Source organism: Callithrix jacchus, chromosome 8 (assembly GCF_049354715.1).
Source record: "Callithrix jacchus isolate 240 chromosome 8, calJac240_pri, whole genome shotgun sequence".
NCBI classification, from domain to species: domain Eukaryota; kingdom Metazoa; phylum Chordata; class Mammalia; order Primates; family Cebidae; genus Callithrix; species Callithrix jacchus.
Window position 1 is genome coordinate 14,653,122 of NC_133509.1, and position 20,188 is coordinate 14,673,309.

At 40.2% G+C, this 20,188-nt stretch overlaps 1 protein-coding gene across 25 annotated transcripts in view; it reads left to right on the plus strand.

The window, feature by feature from the left end:
• MAP2K5 (mitogen-activated protein kinase kinase 5) overlaps positions 1-20,188 on the plus strand; it is a 279,080-nt gene that overhangs the window by 17,196 nt on the left and 241,696 nt on the right. For 23 of the 25 annotated variants that reach the window (XR_013520769.1, XR_013520770.1, XR_013520771.1 and 20 more), the window contains one exon: positions 4,256-4,323. Coding sequence is in view for 20 of the 25 variants with exons in the window: in XM_054239383.2 (XP_054095358.1) it covers positions 4,256-4,323 (68 nt within the window). In the remaining 5 variants the exon portion in view is untranslated. Of the gene's footprint in view, positions 1-4,255; positions 4,324-15,880; positions 15,951-20,188 lie in introns of those variants that run through there. The other 2 variants (XM_054239393.2, XM_078333477.1) reach the window with 1 other exon arrangement.

The following is a 20,188-nucleotide window of genomic DNA, read 5'->3' on the forward strand; positions in this document are numbered from 1 at the left end:
GCTGTTTGGCTGAGAGCTCCCTGGAGTCTGCTGCTTGTCTGCTGTTTACTCAGTAGGCTGTTCTGACCGCCCCTTACCTGAGGCTGCCTCTCCTCTCTATTGGGCCTTTATGTTTCTCTTCTTGGTTTTTCTTTTGGATTGCATGTTGCTTCAAATAAAATCACTAACAACATATGGCCTGTTATGATTCTCTTTTCCCAAACTCTGCCATTTTGTATATTTGTGACACACTACAGATTTTGTGAAGATTGCTTCATAATATTTGTTTACCATCTGCTGCACTCTATTTGGTATCTTGCTAGGATTTTTTCCTCCATTTTAAGTGACATTAACAAAATCTAGCCAGTACATAGGCTTTCTGGTTCTACTTTTGCTTCCCTAATGTGCTGGAAAATCATATTACTATGCTCCAGGCAACTAGAGAAGCCTGGAATTCTCATTGTGAACTAGTGTTATCAGATTTGTCTGCTCCCCCACCCCCAACCCTTTTCTTGGTCATATCCGGTAATGCTTTTTTGGTCAGATGGCAAAGAACCTCCATGTATAAGATAGAAACAGCTTGAATTATTTTTTTACTTCTTACTACTTAGTACCACTACTTTCTAGTGTTGTTCTCTAACATATTTATACCTTTGAAACTTTGTGCCAGTTTAGTAAGTTTTTATGATTTATGGTTCCAGCTTGTGGAATTTTTATAGCTAATCCGGTTTGATAGACAGCTAGCCTGAGTCTTGGCTAGATGGGTTGTATTAACCAACTTCTTGTTCAAAAAAGTATTTTAGGTTACTGTTGTAGTAAGTTGTTTAGTATGTATTTCTGCTTTCTTACCCTTCACTAACTTTTCATAGCTGTCAATTTACTGTCTTTAGAGAGAAGTACAGTTTTGCTTTACAGGTTAAGGTGAATGGTTTGCTCTTTGGCTGCCACTGAGGGGTCAGAGATAGCTCAGCTTTTACCTTTTGGCTGGAGCCACCAGTCTTCTCATGGGTGTGGTTACTTTTCCAACTCAGTTTCCTCTGGGACAAAAACAAGGAGTCTTTAATAAGGCAACTAAGCACAGATATTAAAGAATACAGCAGACAGTCCCCCAAAGAGCAGTTTGTAAAGAAAACATACATAAAACTAAGTATCTGATTAACCCATAAGAACTATTAATCACTATGTCATGTAAGCCTGATTTCATCCCCAGCCTTTATTAGAATGCCTCTTTCGTCTTATCTGAAATCTTTCTTTTGGAGTCAGACCCCCTTATGGGATAGTTCCAACATTTTATCACTGGGTTGATGTCAAAAGCTATTCTAGCCTTTTGGCCTCAGTTTCTGTCCACTTAAACAAATGCTCTTGTAATGTTTCCTAGCTACTACTTTTGCAACTTCTCAACAAGAAATTATGCTGGTAGCTGACTTCTTTCACAAATCTTTTTCTTCTGAAATAATCCCTTAAGAGATTTCTTAGAAATGTAGAATTCCAGAATATTTTGGTCTGACCTTAAAGGTTAAAGCCCTAGCTTTGAGAAGTTGAAGAACTTTCCTTTTGTTCTGGATTGTGATTGAAATGATCTTTCTGTAATTGGTGCCCTTTCTTTAGAATTTACAAGAAGGATTTTCACCCATTTTACCAAAATATAAGCACCTGCCCATCCTGTGTGAACAATACCTTACTCTTGTCCTGTGTATATTGAAATTTGAATATAAGCAGTCTCTTTGTAACCATCATTTCCATAGCTAGCTTAGTTGTAGAAATGAGATTTATTTTAAAAACCACTTTATTCAGGCTGGAAATTGTTTTTATGCCAAGTTCACAACTTCATAAAGAACATCAGTTTAGCCTGCATTTAAACAGAATTTGACCTGGTTTTTTTTTTTGAGACGGAGTTTTGCTCTTGTTACCCAGGCTGGAGTGCAATGGCGTGATCTCGGCTCACCGCAACCTCCGCCTCCTGGGTTCAAGCAATTCTCCTGCCTCAGCCTCCTGAGTAGCTGGGATTACAGGCACGCGCCACCATGCCCAGCTAATTTTTTGTATTTTTAGTGGGGACGGGGTTTCACCATGTTGACCAGGATGGTCTCAATCTCTTGACCTCGTGATCCACCCGCCTCGGCCTCCCAAAGTGCTGGGATTACAGGCTTGAGCCACTGTGTCTGGCCTTGACCTGGTTTTAAAGCAAACATGTAAAGTGTGGCTATATGTAACATTATATCCTTTTGTACTCTGTTTTCCTGACTCCTGCATTTTTAAGAAAACTTTCTCCTTAACCTTGAAAATACTAGTTTCTGGAACCTGTACATAGAAACTCCTTTCTTCTCTTTCTACAGCTAGAATGGCATTTCTCTCCCAATTTGGCCCTAGAGATTTTGTATCTAAAGTGAACGAAGGAAAGAAAAAGTGCTAGATTCCTGTATAGTTCTTTATGTGTGTAACATCACTCAGGACACTGCCTTCTTCGTTACTGAACGTGACCAGTGTATGCCTTTTACTCTGAAAACAGGCAACTCTTGATAACAGAATACTGGTAATGACTCTCCCAGATTTAGACAGTGTGATCTTGATGATGCTGATTCACATTGAGTTGGCAAACTCTGCAGGAGTGAACCAGGATCCAGAAACAATGCTTGGAAAGAAAACCTGAATGACAGCTGTGGGTCACTGAATGGGGCTGGTCCAAGTGTTGGTTTCTATCATGCTATCAGACTGCTGTTGGCTACTGAAGAGATAGAGGGAGAAAGTATTTTGCTTGAAAATAAGCTAATTATGAAAGAGCACAAGCTTCCTCCTAGGGTCCCCACAGCCTAGTCACCGAGCAAGGGGGTATCCGTGGAACTACAGCCAGAGAGGAAGGAAGACTCACTGACCTGTGGGGGCAGGGGCGAGGGTGGGGGGAAGATCCCTGTGTTGAACTGAAATCCCTGTGTACTTTCAGTAAGCGTTCCCCGAACATGTTGTACAGGCTTATTCTCTTCATGATGAGAGATTTATCTGAGGTTCTCCAGGCCTGGGGTCAGAACAGCCTTTCTGTATGATCAAATCAGCAATTATATTGCCAAGAGTGAACAAAAATAATAATTCTGATTTTAACAAGCATACCAGAGCTGAGAAATCCTACTGAGAGCCTGTCCCTTCCAAGTTGTCCCCTTGGGAGGCACTATACATTGCTCAAGATGTTTTTGGCATTTCTTTCAACTGTGCATTTAGAGTCTACCACCTAGGCTGTCCTCACTGTTAACACATCTTTACAGAAGGAGGAATAGCTAACTATAGATATAGAAGTAGCCATAAGTCCTTTTTAGATATGCCTGGCAGATGGTGTGGGTGAGCAATCAGGCCAGCAATTCCTTTTTGGGTTAAAAATGAGATTAATACTCTCACACAATCTATAGGGTTTTAAAGCAGTTTTGAAGAGATATTTCAAAAATTACTTTGAATAAGAGAAGGATCATGAAATAAGTACATTATTTCTAGATGTGGCCTCTGATGATACTTATTCAAATTTACACATTGTGGTTGTGTAGCTTGTGAAGTGTTGTCCTCCAGCCTTAAGATTTAAATTATTTCAAAGTAGCATGAATAGCATTTGAAGCTTACTATGGTTGGAGAGTACGCAAAACAAGTGAAACTGTTCAGAAAGGGCTGCTAAATAGAACGGGGTAGAGAGAACTGTGTTAGAGCTGCTTTACCAGTTAACCTTGCACTAGGCCCAGCTTCTCCTGTGAAAAGAGAATAATAATGATGATGTCCGTGTTAAAGGTTTGTGATGATTTTTTTAAGGAGGTATTGCATATGAAGCATAGATCACAGTGCCTCATCTATAGTAGTGTTCAGTAAGTGTTAGCCATTTCTATCATGCTGTTGTGACATGATAGATTGCCTGGGAGAGAGGAAGAATGGAGAAATCGGGATATGGTGCTGTTTGGGAGACCAAGACTGGTCTCTCTTTGGTTTTTAAAGTTCCCCAAACCAAACCCATTTTGTCATATTCCAGTTATATTTACTTTAACCTAGTTATGTTGTGAATGACGTGAGCCATATTTTAATTTTCTGCTATCTCTAAAAGAAAGTTTTAGTTTTATATTGAGTTTCTGATCATATATTCCAAATGGAAAACAAAACAACAAACTAATGATCTCAACATCCCCCCAAAAAGTGGTGTTGAGGGTTAGGATAGATATCACATTGTAATAAACCAATTGTATTATGTTCCCTTTGTGCGTTAAACAAATACACACCTTATCATTTGCATTATGTTGCTTTTAAACAGATGAAGATGAAGATGGTGATCGAATTACAGTGAGAAGTGATGAAGAAATGAAGGCAATGCTGTCGTATGTAAGTATACAACAAATGAAGATGATTTTTTATGAAGTGTTAATGTAGTTGAGGATGCTGTTTGTTGGGCATAGTAAAGACGTGATAAATCACAATTGCCATACATTTTACTATATAATAGGTAAAGGTTTCAAGGATTTCCGTATAAGAAAGTTAAGGGCATTATTTTCAAAGACACTTACTGATCGTATCATAAACATTAAGAATAATGCATCTTAATGACTTTTGCATTAGGTATGGTGCAGACTAAATGGACTATCAATTTCCTGTATTTTTTATACAGTACTTAAAGTAACGGCTCATTAAAAATGAACCCCTGGGCTCTAAAAAATTTTTCAAAATCTACTTTCAACTGGAGATCTCTCTCACCCTTCCAGACTATAGTTACAATGTAGCTGCAGGCTTAATATGGATACAGGTTTTAAAGATGAACTCTTGGTTATTTATGCACTACTCATCCTACTCCCACCGAAAATGAACTACAAGGTTACTTACTGAATCAAAGTGATTTGAATATATTCTGAAATGACTTTTCTTTTGTGTTTAAAATTTTACTGAAAATCTGCTTTAACATTTGTCTGATACTGAAGTAAACAAGAGTAAAGGGCCTATTTCTGAAGCTTCAGTACTAAGCTTGAAAAATGCAACTCTCATGAGGAAACATAGGTTACCTGAACCTTGATTTGAGCCTCCCTCTCAAGTTATGTTATATTGCATCTGAGTTTATAATCTGTTTACAAAACCTTTTCCAGTGGTCTGGTAGAAAGAGCACTGGACTGGAAGTCACGAGACCTGAGCTCTGCTGTGATTTCTTGGCCCTAGGCAAGTCACTTAACCTTTCAGTGCTGCAGTTGCCTCATCTGTCAGTTGTGGGTAATAATACTTGTCCTTTTTACTGCACAAGGCATTGTAATGATCAAATGAGAGAATAGATGTGAAAGCCCTTTGAAAAGTTTAAAGTTCTATACAAATGCAAATGATGGAATCATTTGGAATCATGTGGAAATGATGGAATCAGGGCTCTTGCTTTTCATTGAGACTCTAATCTTGGTCAACATTTAGGTTGTAGGTTTTTGATAGACTTCCACTTCAACCAGGATATTGTTTCATTGTCATGAAAACTGTAAACTATGGGTTTCCGCCAGTAGTTTTAATTTAGGGTAGGAGGAAAGAGACCAAGAAGGATAGGATGATTAACAGAGCATTGCATTCCAACCAGCACAGAATAGGAATAGTCAATTTCCCATTGACTTCCCATTAACTTATGTGAGAGTCTTTGTGTACTAAGAATTTAGAGCTGGGCTCATGAGTACTTTGAAAGGCAGGATGGGATTGTCTGCTGAAAAGGTCTAGCACTAGTATTGATAGATTGGCTAACTCTCCTGAGAATGTGACATGCTTATTTTTAGAAACACACACGCAGATGGGTTCTAATTTTCTCGCATATGTCCGTTGCAGAGAACTGACATCAACATATTTTCATTATGTATTCAACTTAACCGCATGCAAAAGATACGTACTTTGGGTATGATTTTACACCAAATCCTGGACTCGAACTTCAGAGCCAAATTGAACCTACAAAATAAAGACCAATGCAAATTTGTAGGAACATGCTGGTAATCATGAGGACTGCCAACCAAAACCTACTGTGAGATTAGGTCCAAACTGTTCTCCTTAAATTTCAATCATAAGAACCAAGACAGATCAAAATGACAGCCAACCTGGCCAGGCACCTTGGCTCATGCCTGTAATTCCAGCACTTTGGGAGGCTGAGGCAGGAGGGCCACTTGAGGCCAGGAGTTTGAGACCAACCTGGGCAACAAAGCAAGACCCCATCTCTATAAAAATAATTTTAAAATTAGCTCATCAATGAGCTAGATGACTTCTATTCAGACAAAAAAAAAAGTAGCTCCCAAGAAATCTCAGGAACTCTTAAATTAAGGACATGTAATATAAGATTAAGTAATCATATTTTCCTACACACAAATTTCCTACACACGTAATCAAACACTGCATTTGAGAAAATAAGCATATGCTGTAAGGAAAATATGGTGTAGAAATCACAACTATGGTATTATATAAACCCACATTATTCAGAATTTGATAATAGTCATGATAGGCTGGGTGAGGTGGCTCAGGCCTATAATTCCAGCACTTTGGGAGGCCAAGGTGGGTGGATCACAAGGTCAGGAGTTCGAGACCTGCCTGGCCAAAATGGTGAAACTCTGTCTCTACTAAAAATACAAAAATTAACTGGGCATGGTGGTAGATGCCTGTAATCCCAGCTACCCAGGAGGCTGAAGTAGGAGAATCACTCAAACCTGGGAGGTGGAGGTTGCAGTGAGCCAAGATCGTGCCACCTCACTCCAGCCTGGGTGACACAGCAAGACTTTGTCTCGAAAATAAATAACTAAATATAGTGATCGCATAAAAAGATCCCACTACAAATGTGCAAGGAGGAATGTGGGGAGAGACAGTGTAAAACAGTGAATAAGCAACAGCGTGGGGAAAAAAGAAACAACTTAAACTCCACATTCACATTCATACTAGCTCTAAGATCTTGGGCATATAGCTTCCTCATCTAAAAAACAGGGATGATAATATCTGTATTACAGAGTGATTATTAAAACTAAAAATTTAAATACCTCAAGCATTTTGTATGTAGCAGTAACTTAGAAATGGAAGATACTGACAGATTACTCCATTTTTACTGTTTTTTACAAAAAGCTTTTTTTGGGGGGTTTTGTTTTGTTTTTGAGACGAAGTCTTGCTCTGTTGCCTAGGCTGGAGTGCAGTGGTGCGATCTCAGCTTACTGCAACCTCAGCCTCCTGGATTCAAGTGATTCTCATGCCTCAGGCTTCTGGGTAGCTGGGATTACAGGCGCCTGCCACCACGTCTGGCTAATTTTTGTATTGTTTTGTAGAGATGGGGTTTTGCCATGTTGGCCAGGCTGGTCTTGAACTCCTGACCTCAAGTGATACACTTGCCTTGGCCTTCCAAAGTGCTGGGATTACAGGCATGAGCCACCGCACTCGGCCAAAAAAGCTTAGTTTTTCATATAGAATTCAGTAAATCTGTGGTTACCTTAATATTTCTTTAAAAGCCATTATGTGGGAAAGCAAAAATAGAGGCACTTTTACCGTTAGTCCTTTAATCATTCTTTTCCATTGATTACAAAGGTTAAGTAAATAAACAGCCTATATCTCTGCTTAAGAATAAAAACAGATTTGCAACCTCTGAGTTGAAACTTGAAGAATTACTTCTTACCCCTTGGATGCAAGCATTTTCTGGCTTTGGGCCAGTACAAATGTACGTTTTTATCAGTAATTTAAACAGATTCTTGTATTAGACCTGAAAATGTTGCCGTTTTAATTGAAAACTTATCAATTATTTAAATCGCTAGCAGCCTGAGGCTGTTAATTTTATGAGTGCCATAATAATGGCATACAGTGGTTTTTGATACATGTAACACATGGAATATTGTATCGTGGTAAGGATTTGTCATGACAATAGCTTGTCGTGTACTGTTAAATAATAACCAACATATTAAACCAAAGTCTGTTGTCACACATTAGTACTATTTTATGTAAGTTATTTAGAAGTTGTATTCTTTTCTTCATTAGGTATATTTTTAAGAGATAATGAGAAGAAAACAAAGCTATAATAAATTGTCTTTTAGGAAAATGTAAAGTAATTTGGTCTCCAAGGAGATATTTAATGTATTGAAAGAACTCAGCAGCCAAGTGTTACTGCAGCACCATTGTGATAGCTCTCTGCGTTTTGTTATGAGTTTGTGTTAATCAACAATCTGTTTTTATAGCACAGTTTCTTGTAAGTTACGTTCCTAGAATATTCCACTTCTGGGATCATGGCTTTCCCTCTGACACTACTGTATCTTTTTAATTCCTCCATAAAGTATTTTTTTAATTAGAATTTGAAATGCTTTATTAGAAAAAAAATACACACAACCTACATATTCTGAAAACTAAATACCTGATCATTGCTAATTAAATATTCCATTAATGTAGTTTAAATGTTGTTGTTGTTGTTCTCGTTTCCTCCTCTCATTTTCTAGAAAGATTGAAAATAGCATGCTGCCTTTTTCCTTCCATATTTTTGTGTTTGTTGCCTGGTAGTTCTATGGAGGCCCAGTTCTTGGAGGGGATTATTTAACTCTTAATTCTCTCGTTTTGGGCGACCTTTCATTGGGAAATTCAGCTAATACATCTTGCTTTTGTAAATAGATTTATATTTGTTTCTGCTAAATCTGGTGTTTAGGGACTTATTACACCTGGTTCTCTTAATACTGAGAGGCTTGTGTGAGTGGAACACAGTATTAGCAAAAATAATTTTCATCATTTTGTCTATTCTCACTATAGCATGTTTTCCCACATTGCCAGAAGAGTATGGGATACATTTTACTGTAATGCCTCCCATTATGAGACCTTGTATTATATTAAGTACAAGACCTTGTATTTAAGAGGAGTGTAAGTATTCCCTTTGGTGTATTTGACCACAGTGTACCTTGTTAGAAGTTGTGTACTATGAGGGAAAAATACTTTTTGACCTGTGGAGCACCTTGTAAATTGGGATATGATTGGCTTTATCCTAGTATACATAACTTAGACATTGCCTCTAAAATCATGCAGTTACTTAAGTAGAGTTGGAAGGGAATGACAGAGGTTTTGTTCAACTCTTTCATTTCATAAATAAGGACGTTGAGGGCCATGGAGAATAGAAGATTCAGAGATCAGTTGGAAGCCACATGGCTAATTAAAGGGAAGGCCTAGATACAGACTCAGTCTCTTCGCTCCTGGTTTTTTTGTTTGTTTGTTTGTTCTGAGATGGAGTTTTGCTCTTGTTACCCAGACTGGAGTGCAATGGCACGATCTCAGCTCACCGCATCCTCTGCCTCCTGGGTTCAAGCAATTCTCCTGCCTCAGCCTCCTTAGTAGCTGGGATTACAGGCATGCGCCACCATACCCAGCTAATTTTTGTATTTTTAGTAGAAACGGGGTTTCACCTTGTTGACCAGGATGGTCTCGATCTCTTGACCTTGTGATCCACCTGCCTCGGCCTCCCAAAGTGCTGTGATTACAGGTGTGAGCCACCACACCCGGCCCACTCCTGGTTGTTTTAAATAAGGTTTTTGTTTTGGTATCTGGCACGAGCCTGCTCAGCTTTGCAAATACTGCCTTTTCCTGAAATGTAAAAAATAATGCTTATTACTAAGATGTCACTGTATTTGAGTGTGAAGAGAAATGTAAAAAATACATAGTCTGTGGGCATCTGAAGGTTTAAAGATTTTGTCCTCACCTACAAAGCTGTGTTTTATGTGTTTACCAAATTTGTTGTCCATTTAGGAATTGAATAATGGCATCAGGGCCTTAGCTATTAGGAAGTTTTTTTTTAAAGAGCAAAGAAGTTGGAAGCTCATTTTCCACATGGTGCTTTCAAACCTGCCACATATTAAGTAGGTTCTACTTTGAACTTATTTGCAGATGGCAAAATCAGTTTAGCTTTCAATGAGTGGTTAGTCCCCTAATTCGATGGAATTTATTCAAACAACTGATGACATAGTATATTCTTCGGGAAAGGTGGAGAAATGGTGAAAACAATGAGAAAGGGAAACTGAAGGAAATAAATTGTTTTGGAAGTTATTTACTCAAATAATGAGATGCTCCAAGCTGTAAGTAAAGTTTTTGTTTTGTTTTCTCATCCTGGTCAAAGAAAACTTTTTTCCAGAGGCAGATTACTTTAATTCTCTTCTCTGTGTTGTTTGGGACATTTGCATGCCCTCGTAATAGTGATAAGAGTGTAGTGGCCCCTTTTAGCTCCTGTTGTGATTTATCTTGCGGCCTTTTTGGTAGCAAGGAGCAGAAGCGTATTCAAGTTTGCATCAGAATTAGGGATTTCTTATGTGGCTCTTGGAAGCAAAGAAAAAGATAAGCACAAGCAGGCCTCGGTCTTGGTAGCACTGGGGCGCTCTGTGGACTGCTGGAATAGGAGGTTTGGACCATCAACATTTGGTCATTTACATGGCTCTGCTCCCAGTTCAGTTCCGTCTCTGTGGAGGGTTCTGCTTAGCCTGTTTATAACAGAATGTCTCGTTTGGCTTCCTGTCGGCATGGCCTGATGTTCTGCTTTGTTTAAGTGGCAGGTCCCCTGAAGCTACCATTAAAAGTTCTACTTTAAGAGGAATAGCAGAATTGCTGCAGCCTAAAAATCAGGTGTAAGGTCAGTGTGGACGCTAGCCCAAGCTAACCAAGGTAATGACTCTGAAAGTTTCAGCTGAGAGGATCCCGTAAGTTCTGGGCCTGTTGCTGAATACAGATGTAAACTCCTTCTGCCAATACATATTACCTTAAACTTAGTCAGTTTGAATTTCATCTGCTATTGGCTGGCCAAACTTGTATGAAGACCATCTGGAGCTCCCTAAAGTCCTTTATGGTTTTATCCAAACGGTGTTATCATTAAACTGGGCCAACTTGCTGTCATTTTCACTTTCAAGCCACTAATAAATACATCTATCCAATAGCACGAGCCTATGAATGGGCCCCAGACTTGGTCCTTGTTGACCTTCACATTGTGATTTTCTTTGTCATCATCTAATCAATCCGTGACCATATGTGGACCATTGGTCCAGTCTTTTAAGGAGGAACTTGTATACATTGTAGTCTCCTCATGGCAGGGGCAATGAGTTATTAGGGAGTCAGGGCCCGAAGCCAGGTGAGTAAATGTAGCTGTTAATTTGATATTCAAAATAGATTGGCTTCATATGTTATTTTTGACCACTGGGGCAGTTGTGTGCCTTGTGAGAGGTCAGCATCATAAAGGAAAAACATCTTAATGTAAAGTCTGAGAAATAATTGAAAGAAGGTGTAACTAATGACACATCTGAGTAGGGTTATAATTGAATTTGTAGCCATTTGACAGAGTTAGGATTGTTGGGTTCTTCACTGGGAAAACTAATACATTAACTATGGACGGCAGATAGTTGGTTAGTTTATTGATTATTGCTGTAATTACTGACTGAGCTACATATAATGGGGTATGCTTGCAGTATTGACAAAACAGGAATTGGAAAATTTTATCATTAGTATGAAAAAACAGCATGAGTATTCCTTGTAAGTGAAATACTGTACCAATTATTTTGTCTGTTAGGCATGCTAAGGAGAGATTTAGGAAACTGTCCTGTTATAAATGTATGGAAGAATAATAAATAGGCCTGATATTTCCTCTGTACGTGAGACTTGCTGCTAAGTTAGAAGGTATGACCAATGAGAGTCGTTGCTATGTCTATATCAGTTCCTCTTTAGATTCCTCTGGGAAGATTTGCGCAGCGTCTGTAACGTGCTAGGCACTATATGGCAGTGATTTCTCAGGTTTTTGAAGGCATAGTCCTTTCTGAAAATCTTCGGAACTGGTTTCTTTTTTACCTCAGAAAATTCACATAATGCAGCATTTTACCAGCTTCAAGGATCTCCTAAAGCCCATATAGATCTCAGGTTAATACCTTTGGTATAAGAGAAAATAAAATATACAAGGCATGGTTCCTGCCCTTGTTGAGCTTCCAAAAGGGAAACAGTGTTGTTGTTCCCCACAATACCCATTTACTTTATTATTTATAGTACTGTAGTAATTGAGGGGACGGAAACGATACTGACTCAACCTCAGTAAGCCAGTTAGTTAAATTCTACCCCTTGTTCGGATAGCTCAGTGGTCTCGCTTAGTAGTTTCTATGTCACCCTATTGTTACGAACATTTTTCTTCTGGGTGCTCTTGCTTGGAAATGAGAGAGTCAAGGCACCATGTCCTATTTCAAGATTTTTTTTAAGTACTTTTTAAGAAGTTTTCTCATATACCAACTCCTTTAATTTTGATCTTAACATCTTTATAAGGTGAGCAGGGCAGGTTTTTTCCCTATTTTTATAAGAGGATACCGAGGCACAAACAATAATGTGCCATGCTTGAGGTCACACAGCTAGTCAATAGAGAGCTGGGACCTGAGGTCACTCCCTTGGTAGTTGGATGAATGCTTCCTCATTCATCCAACCAGTTTTTCATGCAGCACATGTTTATTGGATAGCAGTTCTCTGGTCAAGTGCTATGCAAGGCGGTGGGGGTGCAGTGAGCGTGCAGTTCATGCCCTCCAGGAGCTCATGGTCCAGTCAGGGAGGTTAACAAAAAAGGAAACAGAGTTCAGTGTGGGGAAAATAAGAAAAACCCATAATTACCAAGCAGAGTGATAAATGATGTAATACACCTAAGCATTAGGTGCTCCGTGAGCACAGGAGGTGCTTAATATAGCTTTGGGGACCAAGAAGGCTTCCTGAAGAGGGCGGTGTCCAGGCGGAGTAAGTTAGGATGAGGGGACTAGGAAGGATGTTTGGGGCAGAAAGAACAGTATGTTTAAAGAATGCCTGGTGAATCAGGAGGAGCTGACTGTGATTCAGTCTGTATGGGCAGTGACGGAGGAGAGAGTAGGAGATGTGGCTGGGAGGAAAGTGGGTTAGACCATGGAGGGCCTTAGCTTCATGGAACAGGAAAGTGTCATGATTGTATGTCATATTGCCAGAGGCATTTGAGTCATAGTGACTGTATTAGTCAGTTTTCATACTGTTATCAGAAAGGGGTCCTGATCCAGACCCCAAGAGAGGGTTCTGGGATATTGTGCAAGAAAGAATTCAGGGTGAGTCCACAGTGCAAAGTGAAAGCAAGACAGTAAAGTGGTGAAATAGCTACTTACTCCGTAGATGGAGGAGGGCGTCCCGGAAATTAGGAGGAACGCGCCCACCAGATGTTTGTTTATGTGTAGGATAAAAAAGGATCATGGGGAGATGTGCTCTGCTACAGGGTTTGTGACAGGATTAATTTTCTTAACATATTTTGCAAGAATTGATATTATTACCTTTAGAGCAAAATTAAGAATGCTTCTCTTCTCACACTATCAGGATATCAGGACATTTCTGAATCTGAGTGTGTTTAGTAAATGTTATCAGTCTGCCCTTAATCATAAACCTCTAGAGCGTAGGAATACCTAACTTCCTGGGAATGCAGCCCAGCAAGTCCCAGCCTCCTTTTCCCTAGCCTTCACTCAAGATGGAGTTGTTCTGATTCAAATGCCTTTGACAACACTGCTATAAAGAACTATTTGACTGCATAATTTATAAAGAAAAGAGGTTTAATTGACTCATAGCTCTGCATGGCTGGGGAGGCCTCAGGAAACTTACCATCATGGCAGAAGACAAAGGGGAAGCAAGTACCTTCTTCACAGGGTGGCAGGAGAGAGAGCTGGGGGGAACTGCCACACTTAAACCATCATCTCTCGTGAGAATTCACTATCATGAGAACAGCAAGGGGAAAATCCACCCCCAGGATCCAGGGACCTCTCACCAGACCCTCCAATTCAACAGGACAATTAGGCGGGGACACAAATCTAAACCATGTCAGACTCCATCTTGAATAGGGGCTGGGTAAAATAAGGCTGAGACCTGCTGTGCTACAGCCCCAGGAAGTTCGGCATTCCTAGTCACAGGATGTTTACAGTTCAGGGAACAGGTTAATAGCGTTTGCCAAACAGACTCAGGACTTAACAGACCCAGGAAATGTCCTGATGTCCTGGTATCTTAAGAACAAATGCATTCTAAATTTAAGATTAAGTTTTGACCAGGCGTGGTGTCTCAGGTCTGTAATCCCAGCACTTTGGAAGGTCAGGGAGGGCAGATCACCTAAGGTCGGGAGTGCGAGACCAGCCTGACTAACATGGAGAAAAACCCCGTCTCTACTAAAAATGCAAAATTAGCTGGGTGTGGTAGTGCAGTCCTTAATCCCAGCTACTCAGGAGGCTGAGGCAGGATAATCGCTTGAACCTGGGAGGCAGAGGTTGCAGTGAGCCAGAATTGTGCCATTGCATTCCAGCCTGGGCAACAAGAGCAAAACTCCATCTCAAAGAGTATGTTTTGCTTGAAAGATAATGTAGACTTTTGTGGAAGATAGTAATTACACAAAGATGAACAATCCTGTATCATGAGCCCTTGCAGTACAGCACAGCTCCTCCATATGATTTATTGCTTTGTTATCTTATATATAAACAAGCATTGTACCTAAGGTGGGTGTGTTCCTCCTCTTACTTTTTGGGAAAATCCAGCTCTGACTGGGTTTACTGGTGGAGCCATTCTTTTATTCCTTTAAGTTCCTTTTTTTTTGGGACAGAGTCTCACTCTGTTGCCCAGGCTGGTGTGCAGTGGCGCCATCTCGGCTCACTGCAACCCCTGCCTCCTGGGTTCAAGCCATTCTCCTGCCTCAGCCTCGTGAGTGGCTGGGACTCCAGGCGTGTGCCACCACACCTGGCTAATTTTTATATCTTTTAGTAGAAATGGGGTTTCACCATAATTGGACAGTCTTGAACTGGTCTTGAACTCCTGAGCTTGTGATCTGCCTGTCTCAGCCTCCCAAAGTGCTGGGATTACAAGCGTGAGCCACACGTCTGGCCCCTTTTTTTTCTTAATAAACTTGCTTTCACTTTACTCTGTAGACTCATTCGAAATTCTTTCTTCCACAAGATCCAAGAACCCTCTTTTGGGGTATGGATCAGGACCCCTTTCTGATAACAGTATCTCTCAAGAGTGGGTTGGGGTAGAGAATTTCTGAAGCATGGGGGTCTGTTCTCTGTGAAAGACATTGGTGGTCACAGGACTGATGAAAAGTTAACAGACTTGAGAAGTTAATAAAATTTAGTAGGCCAGGCATGGTGGCTCATGCCTGTAATCCTGGAGCTTTGGGAGTCTGAGGTGGGTGGATCACGTGAGGTCAGGAGTTTGAGACCAGCCTGGCCAACATGGTGAAGCCCCATCTCTACTAAAATTATAAAAATTAGCCAAGCATAGTGGTCAGTGCCTGTAGTCTCAGCTACTTGGGAGGCTGAGGCAGGAGAATCACTTGAACCCAGAAGGCAGAAGTTGTATTGAGCCAGGACTGCACCATTGCACTCCAGCCTGGGTGACAGAGCAAGACTGTGTCTCAAAAATAAATAAATAAATAACATGTGATTGAATATGGGGAAGAAGAGAAGAGAGATGGTTTGGATCACTTCCAGATTTCTGGCTTGGGAAACAGGGTCATAGTGATGGTATTTCCTGAGACAGTAAACCCAGGCAGCAGAAGACAGGTCTAGGGTCTCAGAGGGGATAGGAGAGTAATTCAGTTTTGGACCTTTTGTATTGGAGGAGGCTCTGGACAACCAGCTGGGAATGTTTCAGAACTTAGGAGAGAAATCTGGGCTGGAAACAGATTTGTGATTTATCAGCTCCTAATTAGTCTCCTCTGGTAATTGAAACCTTTGAAGTGGCTGAAGTAACTCAAGGAGAGTATAAAATGAGAAGGTTGATGAAAAACAGTGGGGGAAATCCCGCATTTAAAGGAGAGGTGGGGAAATAACCACTTACAGGAAACTGAGTGGAGTGGTTGGAGAAGTAGGAAAACCAGGGGGGTTGCCAAAGGAAGAGCCAGAGGTCACCCGTCAGCACAGATGTCCTTGCCAGCACCTGAAAGATCAGAGGACAAACTTAACCTGCGTGGGGTGTGAGCGAAGCCTTAGCTCTCCACTAGCTCAGCAGCCTACCAGGTAACCATGCCTATTTAGGTAAATGTTTTGAGAAATATGAGATAATCTGCCTCTTAACTTGTAAGCAATAAATATACATTTTGCACTCCTTTCATTCTAGCCCATTCCTGAGTGTATGGCATGGCCTAGACTGAAAGGAGTAGTTCTTTTGTTTACTGATAAACCATTTGCTTCATCGGTTAAGTAGAGATGATGATACTTCCAGAGTAGGATAGGGTTGTAAGAAGCTAAGTGAGTAAACATAGATATGTAGTACTGAGCCTAACACACATGGGTATCCAATAAGTGATGGTAAGTTCTCTCTTTTTCTCTCTTTCCCTCTTTCTTTTTCTTTCTTTCTTTTTTTTTTTTTGAGGCTTGCTGTATTGCCTAGGCTGGAGTGCAGTGACTCCATCTTGCACTACCATGCCCAGCTAAATTTTGTATTTTTAGTAGAGACAGGGTTTCACTATGTTGGCCAGGCTGGTTTGAACTTCTGACCTCAGGTGATCTGCCTGCCTCAGCCTTCCAAAGTGCTGGGATTTCAGGCGTAAGCCACCGCACCTGGTCTTTCTTTCTTAATAGAGAATTGTGCCTTGTAAACTTAAACTGTGCTGTTTTGGAACACAAGTTTTTTATAAGGCAGATTTTTATGAAGAAAAAAAACGTAATTATTGATTGAATTGTGCCATTAGCATTAGAATTAGATTTATAACAAATATGAACACTGTAGTAAACTTGCAAACAAAACAAAGCAAAAAATTGTACTTGTTATTCCCTTGTTGAATCTCGCCCTCTGTTTTAAATTAATTAGATTTTTGGTAACTATGCTAAACTTTGTCACATCCTTATTAAAATTGTTTGAGCATTTTGAAGAACAGCTCAGAGGGACTCTGAAACTAATCTGAGTCTGGTACTGGAGATTCCATTAGCAATTGCAAAACTGATTAATCTTTTACCCAGTTAGCTTATCGATCTTTGCTGCAGTCACTGCCTGTAACGGATTATGCAAGGGATAGCAGGAGAAAACACATTTTATAGCTGCTGCTGACGTATTCAGTTCGAACATAGTATTTTGTGCTCTATAATTATTTCTGCACTTTTAAGTGCTGGAATACTTCTAAGATAGAAAGTGTGCTTAATATTGTTTCAGTATTACAAGGTGTACTTTTAAATTTCTTGACTACTAATGCATTACGATTTACCAGGTGCCTTCACTAATTCTATTGCTGTAGTTTAATTTTTGAGCCTCACAGTATAGGGTAAATATTCCTCATTTGGAGTAAACTAACATTTAATAAAGTTAAATGACTTCCTGAAGGCTATACAAGTTAGTGAGTAGCAGACTCAGAATTCAACCCCATTTCAATCAGTAAATATTTATCAAACACCTACTCTGTGCTGAGCTTTGTATTAGGTCTAATAAATGCTGGGACAGGATTATAGAGGTGAAGTTGAAGTTATTTGGATAACTTTAAGTAATGTTATGAAGATTACTTTGTTATATTTTGGTCCAAGCTATTATGTTCAGTGTCTTGCTGTACAAGGTTTAGGGGGTTTTTTGGTCGTTGCTGTTTCTTTGTTTTTTTCCTCTTGTTTTGGTTTTGGTCATTGCTTATTTTATCACTATTTAGAACAAAATTGGAGATAATCCCTTTAAAGGAAGAGTATATAGAAATGACACTGATAGATCCAGATCTGAAAACAATTTGCTGGGTAGGCATGATGGCTCACAACCTGTAATCCCAGCACTTTGGCAGGCTGAGGTAGGTGGATCACCTGATGTAAGGAGTTCGAGACCAGCCTGGCCAACCTGGTGAAACCCCATCTCAACTAAAAAATACAAAACTTAGCTGAGTGTGGTGGTGGGCGCCTGTAATCCCAGCTACTTGGGAGGCTGAGGTAGGTGGATCACCTGATGTAAGGAGTTCGAGACTAGCCTGGCCAACATGGTGAAACCCCATCTCAATAAAAAATACAAAACTTAGCTGAGTGTGGTGGTGGGCGCCTGTAATCACAGCTACTTGGGAGGCTGAGGCAGGAGCATCACTTGAACCTGGGAGGTGTAGGTTGCAGTGAGTCATGATAGTGCCACTGCACTCCAACCTGGGCTACAGAGCAAGATTCTGTCTTTAAAAAACACACACACACACACAAAAAAACAAAAAAAGAAAATAAAACCCAATTTGCTTTGCAGTTTATTAGTTACTGTCTTCTCCATTTTCCCATGTGAGCCTCACAGCTATCCTCTGGGTAGGTCCAGAGGGTAGCTGTGAGGTCATTTGTATAATCAAGATTTTACACATGAGTAAGGTGAGGCACAGTGAGCATTTCGTCACAGAGGTCACGTGCTGGGAGATGACGGCTAGTGATGAAGCTCCTGAGTTTGAGCCCTCTGAGTCCTCCATGTGCCTTGCACATCTCACTGGGCCGCAGGGACCTAGTGGCCGGTCAGGACCGCTCTGTGCCAAGAGGTACCATGCATGGCCCTGCATTTTATCCTTGTTCCATCAGGAATGCTCTGCAGGCAGTAGCCTGAGCTTCTAGGCCTAGTGCCTTGTTGGTGGCCTGCTCCTCAGGGGTCAGTTGTGTAGGGGCCCACATTGTGGACTTGATTACCTCCCTTTACAGTATGTCCTTGTTGGTGAATTACATCGCTATGTGGAACATAAGCTCTCCACTAATACAGACACAGATCAAACACAGTAGTTCAGCAGGAGAAAATACAGTTGGATTTAGTGGAAACATAAAAAACAAAAAACACAAACTAACTACTTGCTTTAGAGAAACTGTTAAGTGGCATACTTAATATCATTACTGTGACTGTGTTAATCGTAGTACAGAGAGATGTTTATAGATGGCTTAAAATTCTCACAATGGTTATAAAGGTATATAGAGCTTGCCAGTTGATTTGGCACAGACCAAAAATGAAAGGAAAACCATTTTTATTTATTTATTCTGTGAGGTAAATAAATAAAGCTGGAAAACAGGTCAATTTCATGCATGCAAGGTTTTATAGTGGGGAAAAAATGCATTGCACCTGTTCTGACCCTTTACATTTGAGGTTATTTGTTTTCAAACTTGACCCCAAGCACCAGTTTTAGACATCTCTATAATTAACTTGTTAGATAAAGCATAAGGATATTTTATTTGTCTTGATTTCTAGGTCAATGGCAAAGTAGTAACTGAAATTTCTAGCCTATTGTACATAGCAGTTAATTAAAGAAAAGCATTAACTATAGGAGAACACCACCACTGCTGTTATCTTGTATCAGTACAAAAAGGCAGTAATTTTTTTGACAGCCACTGATTGGAAAGTTGCTTGCAGCCTTCCAGAAGCAAGGGGGTACATGCTGTGGATCAATAACCGGCAAATTTCCCATTAAAAAGAATACCTGAGCAATGTTCCAAATAGCCACTGGCATCTTAATTTTCCATGGAAACCTCAAATACTTGTGTGCCGAGGACAAGCCATTTTCGGACAATTTTTCCAGACTACTTGTTAACAGTTATTGCTGTCCCAAAAGGTTGACAGCCTACATGATTGATATTTCATTTACTTGTCATCACTGTTTGAGTAATGGCGAGTGCTGTATTTCTGTGGTTTTAAGGAACAGAATCTCGTGAAAGACATTTGCCTTATATGTATTCCAGGGAGTGTGTTGCACAGGTTTATGCTCTATGTATATAAGTTTTTTATGTCTGTAGAAGAGAATCACCTTTCTTTCCAGTTTGAAAGCCTTTGGAGAGCTGCGTACACTTATATCAGTCCATAGCTAGCCAACATCCACCTTCACTTTGTTATAAGTGCAAACAGCCTTAGATATATTAACTTGTGATTCCCAAAATGATGTAGAATTTTATAGCTCCCCTTTATTTTCAAGAGAAAAAAAATCCCCTTACTCTTGTAATAATTGTAATGTACATAAAAAAGCAATAGGAAGATAGATGTGATATCTTCTAAAAGAAAGAAACTCTTTTTTTTTTTTTTTTTTTGAGACGGAGTTTCTCTCTTGTTACCCAGGCTGGAGTGCAATGGCGCGATCTCGGCTCACCGCAACCTCCGCCTCCTGGGTTCAGGCAGTTCTCCTGCCTCAGCCTCCCAAGTAGCCGGGATTACAGGCACGCGCCACCATGCCCAGCTAATTTTTTGTATTTTTAGTAGAGACGGGGTTTCACCACGTTGACGAGGATGGTCTCGATCTCTGGACCTCATGATCCAACCCGCCTCGGCCTCCCAAAGTGCTGGTATTACAGGC